Source organism: Eucyclogobius newberryi, unplaced genomic scaffold (assembly GCF_026437365.1).
Source record: "Eucyclogobius newberryi isolate DKJ021-1_F unplaced genomic scaffold, fEucNew1.0.hap1 SCAF_17, whole genome shotgun sequence".
NCBI lineage: Eukaryota > Metazoa > Chordata > Actinopteri > Gobiiformes > Gobiidae > Eucyclogobius > Eucyclogobius newberryi.
The window spans coordinates 28,418,395-28,438,889 of NW_027315801.1; the positions used below are offsets into that span (position 1 = coordinate 28,418,395).

At 38.4% G+C, this 20,495-nt stretch overlaps 2 protein-coding genes across 2 annotated transcripts; both read right to left on the reverse strand.

Moving 5' to 3' along the window:
* Positions 1-8,209: 8,209 nt before the first annotated feature.
* On the reverse strand, positions 8,210-17,135 carry dhx35 (DEAH-box helicase 35). The gene is made up of 21 exons (XM_072449785.1): positions 17,044-17,135; positions 16,631-16,758; positions 16,447-16,539; positions 16,185-16,262; positions 15,997-16,101; positions 15,869-15,930; positions 15,726-15,795; positions 15,589-15,648; positions 15,145-15,257; positions 14,969-15,065; positions 14,718-14,876; positions 14,425-14,635; positions 14,056-14,180; positions 13,805-13,859; positions 13,381-13,571; positions 13,208-13,285; positions 12,690-12,819; positions 10,566-10,647; positions 10,241-10,312; positions 10,055-10,166; positions 8,210-9,789 (listed from the first exon to the last, which is right to left on the reverse strand). The coding sequence occupies exons 1-21, from the start codon at positions 17,081-17,083 to the stop codon at positions 9,751-9,753; spliced, it is 2,100 nt and encodes a 699-aa protein (XP_072305886.1). The 5' UTR covers positions 17,084-17,135; the 3' UTR covers positions 8,210-9,750.
* A 519-nt stretch (positions 17,136-17,654) lies between these two features.
* On the reverse strand, positions 17,655-20,123 carry rab5if (RAB5 interacting factor). Its single transcript, XM_072449788.1, has 4 exons — positions 19,796-20,123; positions 18,884-18,987; positions 18,671-18,800; positions 17,655-18,335 (listed from the first exon to the last, which is right to left on the reverse strand). The coding sequence occupies exons 1-4, from the start codon at positions 19,901-19,903 to the stop codon at positions 18,294-18,296; spliced, it is 384 nt and encodes a 127-aa protein (XP_072305889.1). The 5' UTR covers positions 19,904-20,123; the 3' UTR covers positions 17,655-18,293.
* Between the last annotated feature and the right edge of the window lie 372 nt (positions 20,124-20,495).

Genomic DNA, 20,495 nt, shown 5'->3' on the forward strand with positions numbered 1-20,495 from the left:
AACTTTTGTGGACATTTACAGCTAAGCCTCCTTGTCCACAAGACCCCTGCACCGGACAAACCCTCAAAACTTTCAAGAGCACAGACTTTGTGTGCGGGTGAGTGACTGTCTGATCCGAAAAGATAATACCCGGACAGTTAAAAATTAGGCTTGTTAAAACTGTCTGCAAATAGGCTAACGATTATTAGCATTGCCACACAATAATATGTAAACTTGCATTAGCCAGCTGCTAACTAACTGCTCAGCGCTCAGTCTGGAGTAATTTCTGGAGTAAGTGCACTGATCCCTCCTGACCACAGTAATCCATTTCTGGACAAACAAGGTCTTTGGAGATGTTACAGAAAAGGAATTATTTGTTTTTGTTGGCAGAGCCCAGAGTGTAGAATACAGCTTTTGTCCTCAAGATGGCAGTAACAAAAAGTGTGTGACATTGTGACGTCGCTTGATGTTGTCCCATGAATAAACTGTCATAATTTAACTGAAAATTGTTAAGTACATGGCCATGTTTCGTGCTTAGCCTACTGCAATGGTAAGTGAAGACATGAGATACTGGTCTTCAGCAGAGCGGCCAGCAGACCACAGACAAAGCATGTGCTCCGCCTCATGACAGGAGAAACAGATATGGTCTGCTCTCGGGCAGAAGGAGAGTGGCCATCAGACTGAGCCCGAGAAAGAAATAGCAGCAACAACCTGTCAAGGTTTCTGTCATAACCTACATCATGTCAGCCGCCCATTTCATCCCATCCCTGCAAACCGTGCACGCTGTTGTAGCCAAGACTGAAAGGGCTGGAAAATGGGAGTCATTGTAAACCATTTTCTGGCCTGAAGCCCCCACCCCTACCATCGCCTCCATCTCCACCCTTCTTCTTCCCAACTCTTCCTCAAGACAAATGGCTCCAGGGCAATGACAGAGTGCCTGGTCCACAAATCACTAGCGGCCGGTCTGCTCGTCCACTGCTTCCTCTTTCCTCACTGCCTCCCCCAATAGCCAACCTCGCCCCTCCCCGCCCAAGCCCTCCATTAGTCATGTGCACACGGGCTGCAGCCAGCGGCGTAATTAGACAAGGACAAATCGCCGGCCACGGACACGGACGGGTTTGGCCGCTAAATAAGGCCCCGTTACCATACCGACCTGTGGGCGGCAAGAAAGGCCAAGGAGAGGACCGAGGTGTGCAGAGAGATGAGGTGAGGGTCAGCACTGTCCAATACACCTAGAGATCCCATTGGCCCGGCCTGATGGGAAAACTAATTTACAATCATAAAGCATTGTACCTATCCACCCTCCAAACACCTTCAGATCTTAACCTCTCCACACAAATACATCTTCAACACCAATAAGTCGCAGTTTAACTTACTTTTTATATAGCAAACCATAACATAATTCATCGGCAATATGAATACTTAACAAAAACTTTGTGCCAGTTCATGCTTGACAACAACTTCAGGCAGAATCAATAATAAGACTAGAGCACATTAGATGTAATATTACAACCCCGACATTACCAAAAATGAGAGCCAGTGGAATTAGGTTATATTTTTGCAAAGAAACTGCGGTCAACAAAATATAAATTACTGTAAATAAGTGTAGCAGAGATTTAATCCACAGAGGAGTAGCAGTAACAATTGCTTTGGCCAGGTCAGAGCAGGAACACATTCCCTGGACAGAAGGGGGTTGAAAAAATGACCACCTCACAGGCCCGGCACGGTTCACCAGAGCAAACCTTATTGATCTGCTTCCTAATTTCTTAATTAGTTTTTATTGGATTTCATAATCGTCATCAGAAGACATCAAAAGAAACTCGAAAGCCAAGCAAGATTTTGTGCAATCCTCAACATAATTTCTAAACTGTGAAAATGAAGTTGGGTATTCAATTGCAAGTCCCCAGCTGTGAGTGCGACCCTATTTTTTTTTACTTGTACACCAGGGCTCCTTGGACAGCAAATGCTGCACAAACACACATTTCTCCCATGTGCAGTAACTGATGTTTAGCATTGCACATTTTCTGCATGATCTGCTGCTATTTGTCACACTGAGGCTCTTTTTTTCAGTCCTGCCACACTTGTAGAGTTGGACTATACAAAAGCTGAGGCAGATACAGAGATACAAGAAAACACTCTTCCGTGCTGAAACTCATTTTGGTCAAAAGGTCAGCAGTGATTGCTGCTTTCCAACTTTGCCAGAGATAAAACCTTTGCATTCCTGGACTTTTAGCTGAAATTGTGCCTCAGCGTCCTGCTTGGATTATGTCCCATTTGAAAGAACACTTTGATAACCAATATTGCATAGGTACGAGCACTTAGTATGCATTCTCTTAAAAGGTACCAAAGGCCTTTTCTCAAATCCAAACACATGGAGAAGTGGGTCGATTAGACTCTGAAAGGCAGTGTTTGTGCCCTTCCACTTTCCAGACCCAAAGTAAATCTTCTTGCTGGCAATAATCTAAATATGAAAAAAGATGTATTTATTTTTTAAGAACCGAGCCCTTTCAAACAGATTTGAAAAGGGGGAAGGTTCAGCCCAAATTTCTATTTAACAGCTGAATATGTACTATAAAAGAAAGAGCTCTAACTACTAATGGTGTAACCTACAACTACATTTAGAATGACATTCATGATTGATCTCCTAATACAGGAGTCGCCGACCACCAGGCCATGGCCCACAATGAGGCAGCAGGCTATCCAGGCTAGCATTTTTTTATTGATGGGGCCCCTTATTAATAAATAATAAGTAATAAGACCATATTTTAAAACTATGGTTAAGGCTGTTGTTTTGGATCCCACCACCTTCCACCACAAGTCCTTTTTAGTTTAGACAGGTCCTGGGGAAAATAAAAGGACTGCTGTCTTTAAAAATATTTTTTTTTTATAATTTGAGGGTTCGAAATATTTTCTTTAAGCCACTGAAAAATGTCGTAAGATTTTATTGTACTTGTCCTTAATAACACTAAGTCAGGCTGAGAATGACACACTCCTCATTGTTACAAGGCTAATTATCTGTTTCGGCCCAAAAGCTTCCTCTTATGTTCCGGTTTTGTTCATGTCACACAGCGGTACATGAGACTCACCATGGGACACTAACAGTACTAGCTTCCCAGTGAAGATGTTTTTGGCCTTGATCAGGGGGCACATCGATCCTTGGTTGATTCCCACTCAGATACGTCTTATTTTATTAGTGGCTTCGGCCTTCTGCTGCCCCATTCCACTGTGATCAATACCAGCATGGAGAAAGACCATATTTTTCTCACTTTTAGTGCCTTAACGCTGTTTAACCGTTTCACCTGATAAACGACAGGCCCTCCCCAAACACTGATTTCCTATTGATTTCTCCCTCATTCAGCCATCACTCCCTTGGTCGCCCACCCCCATTGTTTTATCTCCAGTTATCGCCTTTCGTGTCCCTATGCACAGCCGCTGCAGCTCGACACAGAGACGACAGCTCTGCCACCTTTACACATGTTGTAGTAGAGGCTAAAGAGAGTTGTATTACAGCCGTACAGTTTCCAGGTGGGCGACTTTACATTTTTGGTAGTGGATCAACCATCTGCTTGTATCTACGGCGATGTTATAGCTTTAGCTGAAATGTTCTACAGCATGGCATTAAATTTGAACATTTCCCCAGATCTGTGGAGAGGCAGGCGCACTCTAAATAAAACGGCATGTTTTTTAAGGATTTCTTTCAGCAACAAAAACATGAGTGCATTTTTTTGATTGCATAAATGTGAGCTAAATAGGTAGATGAGAAAACTGGAAAAGAAACAAAAATGACATTGTACAGTGTAACATTTACATTTTTGTTTGTTTAGGGATGCACCGATACCATACTAGTATCAGGTATGCTCAATACCAGAGCCGCGTCTTGTTTCACATACAGCGCTGAGCGCTCGGCTCTGAGCTGCGAGAAACATAAAGAGTTCACATTTGTAAACTGCACATTAAACTCAGCGTTCTGACAGACTTAATCACCTAAATCAGATGTGAGTGTCACATAAACTATGAAAACATTTAGGACTCTTGTCCATATTGGTCAAGGTGTGGCTGTAGTTATAGTAAAATATACTTATGCTTACTGCAGTTAGCGCGGAGCGCACATAATCTGTCTTAGAAAGAAAGAAAACAACCCTCAAAAAGGTATGACTCTTTTATGTGAAAAGGGCCATATTAAAAAAGGCAATATTTTAAAAAATCTACAATAAGGGTTGAAACCCATAGAGAGAATTTTATAATCTTGCTTCCTGTTCAATGGAACACCTGTGAAAATAATGCCATGTATTGGTAGCGGCAAGAAATGAAAGTTAAGTATTTGGTTCGGGAAAAAAAGTGGTATTGGTGGATCCTAGTTTGAATCAAACATTGATCTATTAAACTAGCAGTGAGACTCTTCTTCAAAGGCCAGTCATGATAATGACTAAATGGATTTCTTGTTAAATAAATGAAAGCTGGAACAACATGGGCCTCATTCATGACACGTATTATGAACACATTTGCACTTAAACTGAAAATGTTCAGGAAGAACCAACAGTCAGGAGAACTCTCTTTTGTAGAATATTATTACTCTTAAAATGTTGATTCCTACTGATAGTAGGAACAGATAGTTGAATATTCTTATAAATAATTAATTTGATACAAAGAGTGATCAGGGGTGATAGAGTTCATTGAGACACCGGTCTGTCCCAGGTCCAGTGCCCTCTGAATGTGCCACTTACAATAACCTCAGCTCAGCTCCCACTGTCAAACTCTCCATGACCAGAGCGCACTCATCTCATGATTTAAAAAAGATGTAAGCTTTTGTTTATTCCATTAAGTTTGTGACATAAATATACTTTCACTGATTACTATCAGTCACAATCTATCACTTTTGTGGGTGTTTTTAAATATTTTGTAGTTCATTAACATTGAGCTGTAGTGTCTATGACTCAGTAACACTATCTGGTTGAGTGGTCTAAACAGCAGCACAGTCTCTGTGCGACCGGCCTCAACCCGATGATATCCATTCCTGACAATGACAATTTGCTGAATGTCATCCCAGTTCTCACCCACCATTTCACGCTACACTGACCTGTCTAATCAAATAAATTTAAAAAATCCTCTTTAAAATAAACGGTTTAATCCTTTTTTAGGGTTATCAAATCAGCGGCATAAAGTAGCTTCAATATAATCTTTTATCATGATATTTGATTATGAATATATCACACTTAAAAACGTGTAATCGTGACAGGCCTACTTATTCATTAGCCTCAGAACACTACTATAGCTGCTGGCCACCGATCCTGTGTGCACGAGAGGGATACGGAGCAGGATAAAGTGAGCCCTTGCAACAGATGCCATGACAACTTGGAGGCAGACAGCTCCATCCATCATCCACCGAGGGCCTGATGATCGAGGCAGGGCTTGGACCAAGGCACAGGATTCACTGGGACGTCCAACAGGGCAACACACATCCACTTAAGCACTTGTTCCCCGTCTGTGCTCTCAGTGTGGAATAGATTGTATCTTTTTTCTTTTTTTTAAAGTAAATACTGTTCGAAGGGTTTTCATCAAATATTGTCTCATTACAAACAATTGAAACACACTTTTGTATCCACACAAACTTGCATTACCTAATAACATCTATACAGCAATAAACTTTACAGCCTATAGATTTATTGCTGCTATAAGTGGTTTTAGGGCTATAAAGCCAAGTTGTCTGCATGCACAAATGTTAATAACATAAAAACTGTGAAAACTCCAAATTAGGCTTCCAATTCATAAACTGCAACTTTATGGCTCATGATCAAATTAAAAGTGTACAATGACAAACAGGGTCCAGGCACATTAGGGAACTTTACAATGATGTTCTGATAACACAATGTAACTAAGATGATAAAACTTGGTAGATAATGAGAGCGTCATTTTATCTACCAAATGTCACCTCACCGCACACCATATCCACCAGCCTGTGCCAACTTCTGCGCTGTAGCCAGAGCTTGAGCACCAACTAGTGTATGTGGAGTTCCACTGCTAAGAAAGCCTACCCCAAACACATTAATCATGAGCAGGGGAGTGTAAAATTCAATCGGCTCCTTCCATCCATTTCACATGAAGCAGACTGAAGGCCGGCCTTGTAGTGCCTTAGAATGGAGGGATGAAAAAAGAGGGGGAAAGAGAAAGAGGAGCTCCCCACACTTCATCAGAGCCCCTACTTCATAACAAATGGAGTGTCTCTCTGGTGGAGTAGTGCCATCAGAAACACGCGTTCTCTCTATCCATTTAATCCTGCGCGCCGGAGGAAGGGTCAGGGAGGTGCTCGCAGCCGCTCGCCGCTTCCCCAGTCACACAGTAAACTACCTTTTAGGAATTGTTTCTCAATAAGAAATGATCAGTCCATTTATCTGCACCGGGCGGGCCTGTCTCTTCACCCAGACCTCCAATATTTTTCGTTTGACCTGATCAGGGCTATAAACTAGGCCGAGACACTTTCAATTTGTCACCCTGGGAGGCACCTTCCAAGTCCCATGCTACTGATTGCATCCTCCCCACAGATGTAAAAATTCCTCCCAGGCTAGAAATCTTTTATTTATTCTTTTGTCATGCAACTACACCTGCTTAAATATATGAGACGGCAAGAAATATTCAGCTGAGATGATACCCACTCACTTCTATTCCCCTTTACAAATGTACAAAAACATTAAATTACTTGTGTGTTGTAAAATATATTATTGTAAAATTAGATTACTCACAATATCTACTATATCATTTGGATTGTTTTCTTGTTAAATACTGAAAACGTCTTCATGACCAAAGACCTTGTCAACAATACAATGCAAATCTAAATTTCATCTTATTTTGTTAATTATCATTAAAAATAAGAATGATTTCAATTAACTGATGTTGAAAAAAACAAGCGTGCAAGCCCAGTAAATTGGTCTTGTAAACTGGTCTTTCTTGAGGTTGTAAATTAATTGAAAAGAAAAATATTAACCCCAGTGTTTTCTTTCAAAACACGAACAAACTTTGAACAGGGGTCATTACAATTCACACATGACTTGTGTTCCTATAAGAGCCTCTAAAACGGTTAAACATTCCTTAAATTGGATAAAACGTGTCAATGATTTTACAAACACATTGGGAAAATAGGTGGTCAACACATAACACTACATGATAAAGCTGTTTTGGCCTTAAGTACTAAGTTAATACACAATATAGATCGTTAGGCAGAACTTACCTACAAACAAACTCACCTTGTCCACTTTTCCTTCAGAAAACACCTCCTTTTGACAAAATGTTAAAAAGCAATATGTCAGACATGTTTCTTGATTTCACAGTTACAAAAAAAGTGTATAAATGTACAAGTCTACAGCAGCTTTTTCTTCTCCTGACCAAAGCTGAATAAGTACACATTTTCTATATGTTTTCAAGTTGTTTATCATCCATAGTTAGCTTACAGCGTTTATGCTAATTGTTTTAGAACAGGGCCTGTGACGTAATAAGAGTAGTTTACCTTTCATCAAGAGAAGGTTGTCATTCATTGCTCATTTGTCTTGAGCAGTTAATTAATTAATTCATTAGTGACAATCAATTTACAACATTTGCCTGATAAAACGGCAGTAATCAAATAGAGAGCGCGTATATTAAAGAGGAAGTCGGTACAATAAAAGTGCGGGAAAAGACGATTGTCGGCTGCGTCACCTGGATGACCTCATCACGTTATCTCTCGCCAGACTCTACTTCGTTTTCCCGTAGTGCATCATGGTAGTAATCATGGAAGTAAAGTAGAAATGCAATCAAATATACATGATGATGCAAAGATTAAAAATGTAGAAAAAAAATATATATATATCAGACAAATGTTAATTTAGTTATTTTGGGAACTATGGGGCAAGAGATATGGAAATGTACTAAACGTCTAAATTATGTTGGAACGGTTTCTGGATTAAGACTTTCTCTGGGGATGATTAACCTATACATTCTTATTTGATTGCTTTGATTTCTTTTGCAGTTATTTCAGATTTTCATTTTGTCCAATACGTCCAATTTCTAACTTCATATCACGTCCCACTTAACAGAATGCTGGCTATTGTGATGTACTAGCGACACCTTGTGGTAAAACTGAGTATTTCCTGACACAGCACAACCTAGAGGTGAACGGGGAATAACACTGTCCTGCCCCACTAAATTGCATGCAAGTCTTTAATAAATTCCACTGAACAGTATAAGATAAGATAAGATAAGATATGGACATAATGCTTTATTTGGTGAGAGGAGAGAATGGCACAAAGAGTATTCTTCTACAAGTACAGCAGTTACACAGTTTTGCAGATCTAAGTGTCAGCACAAATGAGATTTGAAAGTTTTTTCCTCTAATAATATAACTTCAAGTACAGTAGATTAATGTATTTAACCTAGGTGCAGTTTAACATGCAACTCGTCATTGTTTAATCTGCAAGTTTATCCCACTCTGCACTAAAGTGTTTTGCCCCGAGTCAAAGTACAACTTTTGAGTTTACCTGTATATTGGAACAAGAGGTTGAATGAAAAACATGCAGGGATAAGTAAAATTGGGTGTCCTTATGGCTTTAAAGCTAATCTCATCAAAGACTGAGACAGTATTTTGTTCATGAAATGCTTCAGGCAAAAACAAAACAAACATAAATGTCAAAGCTACATGCAGAAAGTAAAATATTGCAAAGTCTCTATTTGCTTTCATCAAAATGTTGGCCAGTATGTTTTACAAGTTGTGGTATAAAGGCAAGAATGTGAGTTGGCTTGAATCTAGAGGTCTTTTGCAATATGTATACATCTGACAACACGAATCGTAACAAAATATTGTGGATTAAAAAAATACAGGGTGGTAAAGCAAGTCAGCCACAGTCTAAAATGCACTGAAAATAGCTCCCACTGCGCGTACTTACCGATACTTCCCATTACTGATTTTGAATATAATTTGCTGTGAAGTTGCACAATAGTCATCAGTGGCATGCTCAGTATACAGTATGTGGAGAAGCCTTGTGTAAATGCTAAAAGTTCTGATTTCTTTTATGATTTTGTGTGATCATAAAACAAATGGCACTTTGTCTGTAGGTTTAAATCACAGTTTTACATTTACAGTGTTAACATAGGATATTTGCACATTCCATTGTCTGGAAATGTGAAATACACTGACTCAAATCTGGCACAATATGGTGACAAGGCTGTTTTCTTCGAGCTAGGTTGTTCAGAGGCATTTCAAAAGTAACAAAAGAAATGGCTATTGAAATGTAAATGTGTTTAATCTGCATCAAATAAAAATGTGTAGCTAAATCAAATTTACATAGGAAGCAATTATAAACCTAAAGGCACTCAGTTTAAGTCAAAGTGAAACACCCTCACACTCAGAGATCGTTCAATATTTATCATTCAAAAACAAAACTACAAGCTAAAAAAATACTGAAGCCAAGCCCCAGGTGGTGGTGGCACCTTTACATGGCTCGAACCTGCTGTAATTATATAAACATTAAGATTTACCTGCTATTCTAAACAGTAACAGTTCAAACATCTTCTATTACTTCTTCTCATTGTCACAGACAAATCAAAGTAAAGGAAGCAGCTTTTCATGCAGACCAAATATCAGTCATTAGCTTCATTTTCAGCACAGATCCATGGCGTGAATGGCTTGTGCACAGGGACCATAAATATGGGCTATAATACATGTTTATACACCATTAAATGGAATGAAGAATGGTGGCAGCTGGAAATCAGGGCTTTCTAAGTAAGATGGTGGAGAGATGGCAGAAGTTACAACACCCGGGACCTCTTACTCGCCAGTGAACCGTGCTGGAACCAAGGAGAAGGCACAGGTCAAAATCAAATCTTAACAGTCATTTCTCATGATGGAATGTTATGCCTTTATAGTTGCAATATATGAACGATCCTTTTTTCCATCAATGTATTACATAAGAAGGCAAAACAGTGAATAAGTCAGTTTTACCCTTCAGGTATATAAATCTTCACTAGTAAACCTTTACAAGACTGTGTGTGGGGCACAGAGTCGAATAACTACCGAATGACTTTTAGTAGAAAGATTTATTTTCGCACTAACCGTAGCCTGTTTGTAAAAGTGAGGCGCCAACTCGACCAACCAAGACGACTCCACGGCAGTCACGTCCCGCATGTAGTACTTTGTTGTTTGAACCACTTCATTAAAAACAACCCTGAAAAAAAACAGTAGATTTTTGTGAGAAAAATTAAATACTTCAAGATTTTGTACAAGACAAACATGACCAACCATTTTGGTGGTTTCTCTCCATACAGCACAGAATTGGGGTGAATATGGAGCTCACGGTCGTCACGTAAAGTTCTGTGGAAACATTTATGAAAAAAATTACAAATTACTGGGTTTAAGTTGAATTGTAGATTAATTTGTGGTTTTCTCTTAATTGAACAGTTGAAGTGAAGTCTATGTTTACCTCATCAGAAAACAACTCAATAAATGTTCAATTGTATTGCTTTGTATCTGATTCATCTTAATAGCGGATGACAAAGGCCAAGAGTGTCTGGCCGAGAATTGAATGGAAATGTGCATTAATCAACAGTCAAGAGTAATGCATTACCTGTATGAACCAGAGTGGTGAATGCGGGCGGCATTGGCAAAAAACCCTGACACAATACACCTCAGGATAACATCTGGGTCACCTGTGAGAATAAGGGAATATGAAATATCTTTGTTAACATTTTATTACTTTTCTCACTCTTCACAAAGCCAGTAACTATGAGCTGCAGTGGTACACCTTCACTCCATATGAATGAAAAAATTGAAGTTGACCTATGAAGTTAATTGCAATTAACTTATCAGTTAACATGCATTTATTTAGGCAGGAAACGAGAACCCACAGTAACACAGAAAGGATGTAGTATTTTAGAAGTCAACCAGTCATTAATTCCTTTTTTTATTAGTCGACTAATCAAATTTGTATTATTTTTGTTAATATATTCTTCATTTCAATTAAATGTATTTTTTGTTACGCCCGAAATCACAACAGCAGTTGCTTTAAAGAGCGACAAAGAAAAACTGATTAAACAATGTTCATAGGAAATTACTGGTATGTCCCAGTAGAAATAACAGTGTTTAAAGACAGGGTGCCATCAAGTGATTATAGAACACTCTCCGAGGAGTGATGGGTTCATCTCAGAGGGTTTTTAAAAGAAACATTTATCCCTCTGCTTTTAACAACTTTTAACTGGGCACTTAAAAAAACTCAGACCCTTCCTAGTTGAAAGAGCCATCATATCTCTAATACCTAAAGAAGGGAAGGACTCGACTATACAGATCCATTTCTACTCTGAACGTGGACAATTGCAAATACACCTTATGTCTAAGAATGGAACAAATACTTCCAGATTTACAGTACTCGACAATGATCAGACACAACTTACTAATAAACGAAATTTCCCCATGTGTGGACAATAAAGGAATATCTTATCTTAACAACAAACACAAGAGCACATAAGGCGATCCTTACACATAATGATTCATATGCAAAAACAAAGCTGTAATAATTAGTTTGGACGCTGAGAAAGCTTTTGATTCTGTTAGCTGGACTCATTTATTTAAAGTAACAAAATAGACATCTTAAATCGCACAAATGATTGAGGCACTTTACAATGGTCCAACATCAAGCATTCAAATCAACGGTCACCTGACAAACCCACCGACTCTGGCTGTATGCCCCTCTTTACTCAACCATAAAAACAATTTACTCTAATCCCATCAAACTATAAAAATGAATGTTTTGCTCAGATTTCGCTATCTGTTCTAGGCTCTGTCAATCTCAAGATTTGTATGGCAAGGCAAAAAAATGTGTATCTAGTTCAAAACTCTACAATTATCAAATGAAAAAGGGGATCGAGGTTTACCTTGTCTGAAAAAGTACCGGTACTTTATTTCAGCTCAAATCAGGGTGTTGCTTCTACTGTGTGACCCAGAATATGAAAAATAGCGTAATGTGATGCGGGAGTAAAGCAAATGACAAATGGTTGAGTCAAATGTGTCACGTTTTATCATAGCACCGTGTCAAACTGCCCATTATTCACAAGGAAAGCCAGGGAGCAAACCATTATCAGTTGTTCTGGGACTGTCCTGTGCCCAAACTATATGACTGAAGGTAACAAGGGACTGCAGACTGTTTTTGACACTGCCATCCCACACCAACTCTGTACTTGGGCCTCGAAACTTCTGTCATGATAACCGTCAATGGATACATTTGGAGTATACTTCTGGAGGCAACGAAAAATACCATTACTGTACTAAAAAACGGATAACACAGGCTGCTTTGTCAATCGAGGACTAGACCAAAAAAAACAAAATTATAACTGACAGTCGAAAAATTGAAAAAAGAATTACATTTGGACAAGAAAATGTATCTCTTTGACAGAATTGGACTCTTTTTTTTTTTTTTTAGATGTCACTTTTTCTTTTTACTTTGCTCTCTGGTCTTGTTCTGTGTTCTGTATTCATTCATTTATTTACATTTTTACATTTTGATTTACCAATAATAATGCCACTGTCTTTGTTTATCTTGTGTGTTTTAGAGCCAATATACAGTAGGTTCAGATTAAAGGATCAAAATACAATTATTTTAATAGTCCACTAATCATAATTATATCAATCAACTACCTCACTCAGCATCAGTAAGTATTGATAAATGCTCGAACCACAAATATCTTTACAGACATACCTTCACTGGACGTCTTTGGCACCTTAAATTTGTTCATGAGACGTCGCAGCTGCTCTCGTACAGTCAATGCTCGCAGCAGGCCCTTGTAGTTGAGAAAGTGTTGCTGGCACCACTGGGAACTCTTTTGATGCTGGAAAGACAAACGTAACATAACTAATAGAGAAATATGCGATAGTTATAAAAGCTATACATAAACGGTTTGAACTGTGAACGGTTGGACTGAGTGAGTACATTAGAATGACAGCTCACGCTAGACTTTGAATGAATATATATGGAAATGAATGCTGAGGTTATAGGTGTCAGACAGCAGGCCAAAAAGAAGTCATACGATATGAGATACAAGAGGACATGAAGCTGGCTGGTGTAACAGACAATACAAAGCACGGTGTTAAAAGGAGGATCCCTGTGTAACTCCTGAAAGAAAACATGCACTAATACTACATTAGGTCAAATATTATTAAAAGAATTAGCACTTGAACTAACAAATTACTTGAAAATGAACACAACTGAAACATTACCTTTATAAATGCTTCATAAACATTTAGCATCGTGAGGTGGTCTCCTTCTGCTACAGCAAATTTCCGGTGCTCTCGAGCCTGTGGGGTGGAGATAGCACAAGCCGGAATATACAGACAAAAGTGCTGAGAGGGTGATTCATTGAAATGTTTTACCGGGCAGATTTTGCACTTACCGCAACCTTTTTCTGGTTGGGAGGAACAACAAATAAATTCTGAATTTGCATCATCGCTGCGATAGTGACAATTTCTTTGGAGCACCCGAAGTTTCCAGACTCAAGAAGCATCTTTGCAAACATCGGGCTGAGGGGAAACTCGGCCATTCGCAGCCCCATGGGATCGGTCAAGCGGCCGTAATGGTCCAAGCCTGGGGAAAGACGAAACCAGTTAAAAGAAAAGTCTAAAGTTCATTAAATCACTCTCAGTTTTAGCACGATTACAGATTTATTGTGAAATTTACATTTTTTTGACAAGACACTAAAAATCGGCTGTAATAAAGTAAACCTGACTAAATCCATCATGGCTCACTGTTAATAATGACTTTTAATAATGGCTGTATTCAATTATATTACATTTGTTTAATCACGTGGAATTTCATACCTCCCAAAGCATACAGCAACTCCAGTGCTTGAACCATAGTCTGAGCGGGCGGAGGCTGCAATAAAAGGTTACAAACTGTTTATTTGCATCTTCTATATAATCACAAATAGTCATCCAACGATTCTCTTAAATATTGACGTATTGAGAATTGGCAAGGGACTACTTCAACTAATTAAATTCTATAAGAACATTTGATTTCACAGTGGGTGCACACATTACATGAGGCGGTGGCAGCAGAATGCGCTACTCACAGAGAGAAAGCTGAAGCGCAGCACATTGTCGATGCCTAATGCTTTGAGCTGCAGGATGACAGGAGCCAAATTGGTGCGCTGCATCTCTGGCACGGTCACAGCTGGCAGTTTCTCATAGTCCTCCTCTGTGAAAAGGAACACGAGTGGGAATCAAAGTCAGTGCATTTTCTTTTCTTATACTTGGAGGTAGGTAGTGATGTAGTGATGTAGTGATGAATTTTGAAGAAAGTGTTCTTGCAGAATGATTGCGACATACGTATGTACCGGTATTACGTCATGTTGTGGACAATTTTGAACAGGTTGATTGTACTTTACAGTTTTAAATCACTAATCTATTCATCTCTGTTTATATTTGAGAAAGCCATTTACCTGTGTATAACCTAAAACATTTTCCAGGTCGGTTTCTTCCAGCTCTCCCGGCTCTTTGACTTGCCGAAGCTTTGGAAATCGGTGTAATAACCAGCGATTCGAAGGCAGAGCGAGGATTATAGGCCCGCAGTTTCACAAAAGCACAATCGATGACAAACACTACTCCATTTATCGTAATAGAAGTCTCTGCAATGTTAGTGGCCACCACAACCTACAAAATGCCGGTACAAATGATTACATAAAGAAGTCATGGTAGATATGGCAGTTATAGTTAAATTGTAGTCCAGAATCACCTTGCGCACTGAAGAGGAAGTCCTTTCAAACACCTTCATCTGATCAGCATAAGGCAGTCCAGAGTACATAGGCAAAATTCTGAGGTGTTTCTTCATGCCATATCGAGACAACGTTCGGGCTTGCTCCACTAGAAGAGACACTACTTTTTCCACCTCCTCCTGAAATATTACAGATATAAACCAGAATAAATTAAACACATTATGTGCAATAGAAGAACCCCAGTTCAACCAGTAAAATTACAGTAACAAACCTGCCCAGTAAGAAAAGCCAAAACATCTCCATCATCCTCAGTCTCATGAATCTTAAGCACTGTCTCCACAGTAGCCTTCACATAGTCCGGTACAGGACTGTAAACAAAAAAGACATTAAAGAATAATCACTTTGATGACATAACAGACTTCTTATGTCGGGATAGTAGTTCTATACCTGATGGTGTAGAAAACATCCACAGGAAATGTGCGTCCTTCAACCGTCAGAATGCCACATGTGTCTTTGCTGGCATCACCAGATTCATTCAGGTTGAAGAACTCATGAAATTTCTTAGGATAAAAATATTTGTTTACAGTTACTAAATACTTCTACAGTGTAATAACGTGTTGAAAAGCTGTGTGTGTGTTTATCTTCTTAAATTAAAAGAAAACAGCAGCGTAGGTAAATTTGCATGTATGGATAAGATACTTTTTATGATGAGATGTTTTATCAACCATTTTAGCTGACTCCTTTTGTTCTCAACATGCTCAAGGCCTGCTTTTGTCAGTCTTTCATCAGTATTTGTCAGATGTCAGATCAAAGTGACCTGACCTGAGATATTATTGGGTAATTATTTTTTATGAAAACAAGCAAATCTACACATTTTAATAGTGCCGTCACCTTGGCATCCAGGGTAGCAGAGGCTACAATCACCCTCAGGTCCCTTCGCTTCTTCTGAATCTAAGGAATAAGCAAGTTTTACACTTAACATTTTGGCAACAAGCACAACTTTGTTATTCCTTTCAACTGGCAATTACCTTCTTTAGTAAACCAATGCCTATGTCTGTAAAAAGGGTTCTTTCGTGTGCTTCATCCAGCATCAAAACACTGCATATGAAAATTACAGTCTTAGAAACAATGCAAAAACTGTTATTATTATTATTATTTAATATCATCACACCTGTATTTTTTCAAGAGAGGATCAGCCATCATCTCTCGCACCAGCATTCCATCTGTAAGGAACTAAAACAGAGCATAGTAATAAGATAAAAAGTCAAAGTGAAAATGCTACACAAACATTCAAACTACCTTTATTCTTGTAGCTTGGGGATCTGAACAGTCATCGAAACGTATGGTATACCCAACCTCATGGCCCAAAAAAGCACCCCGTTCCTCTGCAATGCGACCTGCCACCTATGATCACAGTAAGCAAGAATATTACCGTGTAATTCAAGATATCAGCCAACGAGGGTTAGTGTCGTCACTGAAGTTCTTACAGAGATGGCAGCCACACGACGAGGCTGTGTCACCCCAATCACTTTTCCTTCTGCAGCCCAACCAGCTTCCAGCAAGTACTAAAAGGCATTGAGAGAAGATTAGACCTATACGAAAAATGTTTTAACTCTGCAGAAATTAGAATATTTTAAGAGTTTAGAAACAGACCACTAAGCAGCAGTACAAGGTCACGGCTTATTATACATGCACAATGAGCATCAATCCACTGCAGCACTTTGCACTCTTGACATAGACAACACTAACCTGAGGTATCTGTGTTGTTTTGCCGCATCCCGTCTCTCCCACAATGATGACTGTTTGGAAGGTCTCAACCAAGTACAAAATATTATTCCTGTGCTGAATACAGTGCACAAACAAATCAGTATGTGTAGGTGCAGTGATGTTAGTATTCCTAAAGCCAAATAATGAGTCAGTAATTGGGCAAAACCTTAAAGACGGGGAGCCTCTGCCGCTGTTTCTCTATGGACAGAGCAGTGTTGGGGTTGTAGATGACGGGGGATCCGGTGGTCTCTGAACTGAGCTCCCGTTCCTCTGAAATCCCCGGTCCCTCAGACCCTGCAGGTGATGGACAAGGCAAGACATATTGTGCTCGTGCAGGCTAGACAGACACATTTACGGATGCGTGTTGTGGAGATATATTAAAATAAGTGGTCGGATCTACTACCACCACTATGTATTATCAATGTGTTATTAGCGCTGCCAGGCGAAGTTCAATAATGATGATCGCGTGAAGCTTCTCTAAAGGCACAGCAGCACTGAATGAATGAATGTGCACTGCCTCAAAGTAGATCAAACGATAGCTTCAAACCAATGCATTGTTTATGGTATTTATGCACTTACCCGGCTTCCAAAATTTCTTGTTGGAGAGAGAAGCCGCCATCTTGGCTTCTGCGTCACGTGGTCCAACCGACAATGACGTCACTAGTGTAACTGTAAAACCATCTAAACTGATTGATTTATGGAAATTATGGATGGATCTTTAATATATTATGGATGATGGATCTTTAATATAAGTATAATATTAATGATTTTATTATGCTTACATGAATGGATCACGTCAAGAGACGTCACCCCAAAAAATACTTTAACTGCAAAATATAACTTTATTCTTTTGTATAATAAATAGTTTTACTGGTTATATAAAAATAATACACTTCTAATAATACAATGGTATATGCTCTAAATAAAAAGGTGTATGCCACTGTTGGTGTTTAGTGGAGTAATTTATGTTCAAACGTATAGTAGTCTCTATCAACAAATTGTATTATTTAATTTGTATATTAGCTGACTACAATGGTCTGTAAGCAAAGCAATATAATTTCAAATTAAGATAATTGTATTATACAGTAATCCATCTCATGTGAATGTTATTGTTACTGTTGGAAAAGTAAATATTAATTCCAATAAAACTGAGCATTTCACTAGATAAAAATAACAAAAGCAGATAAATGTTCATTTAAAATGGAGGTTATAACTCCCCGTCCTTTATTGACTTTTAAAAGAGCTGAAAAATACAATCCTTTTAAACATCAACAGTGAGAGTATTAATACAATGATGTTATGTCCGTCACTATAAAATACTTACTGAAAAATGTTACATCAAAGAAGATGTAACATTTGTACAAACAAATGTAATACTAGATGAATTTACAAACTGTATTTTATTTACAGATAAGTTTAAATTAAAACGAACATAATCTAAGACTTTTATTGCAGCATTTGTTAAAACTGAAAAACAAAAAATACCCAAATTACTCAAACTCATTAAAACCTTTGCACTTGCATTCACAAAGCATTGAATGGTTCGGGAAAATGTATTGCATATTTCTTTCCCTGGTGCTCAGATGAACAGTGCGCTAACTCATAGCTAGTTCTCAGTTTACAGGAAATCAAACAACAAATTAATGGAAAATGTCTTTCATGAAGCAGCTCTGAAATACAAAGATGACACAATGCTTTAGAAGATGGTGATCTGGACGGTTTCTTTCAACCAAAGATTACCATGATGCACTGCACATTGTGTTGTCATAATGAACTGCCACAAAGATGTTTGGCTTGACCAAAAATTATATTAAAGTCCATGGAAGAAGTTAGTCAAAATGTAGTGCTGTGTAAAAGATTATCCACACGACCTGAAAAAGAACAAAACAACCATCAGTTAAATACAAACAAAGGACTCAAAATGCAGTTGGTTTCTCAAATGCAAACTAATGTACAAGGAATCCCATATTTCAGAAGCTTGTACATGGACAAAAAAGCACTTGAGTGTAATTTGTATCGTATGAAATTTCTTACATGCTTTTCTAAAAAATATATATATATATATATATATTGTGGCTCAGGTTTTTGCCTGTAGAAATATAACCCAATTTAGTAAAGCGGATGAATGATTGTGTCCCCGGTGTGTCAAATAAAATGCGATCATCATCGACCAAGTTTCTAGTCTTTATAACAGTTGGTTTCTTACCAGAAAAAGAGCAAAAGATGTCATGAACCCTTCTTTAGTGAGTTCCCATGTGCCTCCATATTCTTCCTCATCGATCTGTTGAAAGCTGCTGAAGTATACATACAGGACCCCGGCATTTATGATGCAGAAGCTAAACAAAAAACAACCAGTTATGGCATTTGTATTTTTGTTACATGTATTTAAATAGACATAAGAAAATCCAAGCATATTTACATGGCTATTCCCAAAAATCCTTTTAATGGTGCAACGCCCCATATGACTCCCAGTATTACAGCAATAATCTGACGAAGCCAGTAGATCACATCTAAAAACTCGTCCTGCAAAGAAAGAAAATAAATGTGAACAAAGCGATACATACAATGTGTCCAATGATCGATATAACCAGAAGAGTTGTACAGTACACAATAATTGTATAAATAGCACTTCATCCTATTTAAATCTTTCTACTAAAAGTCAATCTTACAGACGGACTAACATCCTTGATAAATAAGGAGAAAACAATTGAATGAATGAACAATTGAATCACTAACCATTCCTCTTTGGGACCAGAACCTCTGCCGTTGGACTCATGACCAATTGTAAATTGTGTATATATTCAGTCCAAGTCCAATTTATTTGATTTCTAAATTCAAAATTGTATGCATGCTCTCTTTTATAGATCTTGCAACTATTATTCCTGGTTTGTGAATTCTGTTCATTGACAATGGCAAAAAATGTCTGATTCTCAGTCTGATTCTTTGTTCAGAATCAGAATCAGAATCAGAATCAGGAACTTGTCCTGGTGATTCGATGCAACACAAACAACAAAACATTGAACAATGACTACAAAACAAAACTGTTGTATTGTTGATCAAATTCTTTAAAAAGGGGAAGTTTATAACTAGTCCTTGAAGTTAAAGAATAAAATCAAATAACATATATTATAAGATTGAAAAACGCCAAAAATGACTTTTACTCAAGAGGATTAAAATAAGTTAAATAGCCATAACCCCATAATCCTTAGCATGAAGGCTAGCATGTTTTACAATTAGCTGTATAGAACAGCATTACATATTATTTGCATGGATTGCAAGTTTAATTTAGATTGTAGTACATAGTTTCCCTACAAGAACATTAACCACTGACCTTCTCCTCCCACACGGCGTTACTGCTGAGGGCTTTGGTCCATGTGGACTGTTTTATTCCTCCATTCGCCAGATGACTGTCTTCTTTCCTCTTTGCACTGCTCGTCATTTTCTTATATTTCCAAACTTAAGAGAGCAATATTCACCCCCGGGATCTCTATATAATTTGGTAAAGGTCGAAACGAACTTGAAGAAAAGTACGTATGTAAAATAAGTGGAGATATTATCCAAAAAAGCTCCGCTGAGCTGACAGATTTTGGACGATCACCTTAGAAGTCCATCGGCGCATGCGCAGTCACGTTTGACCCCAGTTCCTCAGAACCAATGAGAGAGTGCGACGTCTCAGTTCTCCAAAACACAGGGATAAACAGCGCCCCCTACTGGCATGAGCACATATCGCAACAGTTACACACACTTAAACCAGCGTAAATACATTGAAATAAAATAAAATAACAACACCCAGTGACAAATAGCCCCCTTCATCCACGTAATAACGATTTGGAGTTGGTCAATTATTCAACCAGAACCAGAAACGTTGTGATTTGATCAAAGGGAAACTCAACCGAGGGGAAAAAGTATATACTACAACAGAAGGACAGTCCCCCAATTAGGGTGGTCTAATTTTGAGGTTCTTTGAATGACCAGTAGGGGGCTTCTGATCTAATGAGCAAATGTCCTATGCCAACTAGTTCAGAATGGGC

What these genes read in the sequence shown, in the direction of transcription:
- dhx35 (XM_072449785.1), bottom strand. Translation starts at nt 17,083, where the DNA reads ATGGCGGCTTCTCTCTCCAACAAGAAATTTTGGAAGCCGG. An exon ending in CAAGAAATTTTGGAAGCCGG is followed by an intron (nt 16,759 to 17,043) that starts GTAAGTGCATAA and finishes CATCACCTGCAG; the next exon opens with GGTCTGAGGGACCGGGGATT. An exon ending in CACCACTCTGGTTCATACAG is followed by an intron (nt 10,313 to 10,565) that starts GTAATGCATTAC and finishes ATGTTTCCACAG; the next exon opens with AACTTTACGTGACGACCGTG.
- rab5if (XM_072449788.1), bottom strand. Translation starts at nt 19,903, where the DNA reads ATGACGAGCAGTGCAAAGAGGAAAGAAGACAGTCATCTGGCGAATGGA. An exon ending in ACGCCGTGTGGGAGGAGAAG is followed by an intron (nt 18,988 to 19,795) that starts GTCAGTGGTTAA and finishes CTTTCTTTGCAG; the next exon opens with GACGAGTTTTTAGATGTGAT. An exon ending in CATCTTTTGCTCTTTTTCTG is followed by an intron (nt 18,336 to 18,670) that starts GTAAGAAACCAA and finishes GTTCTTTTTCAG; the next exon opens with GTCGTGTGGATAATCTTTTA.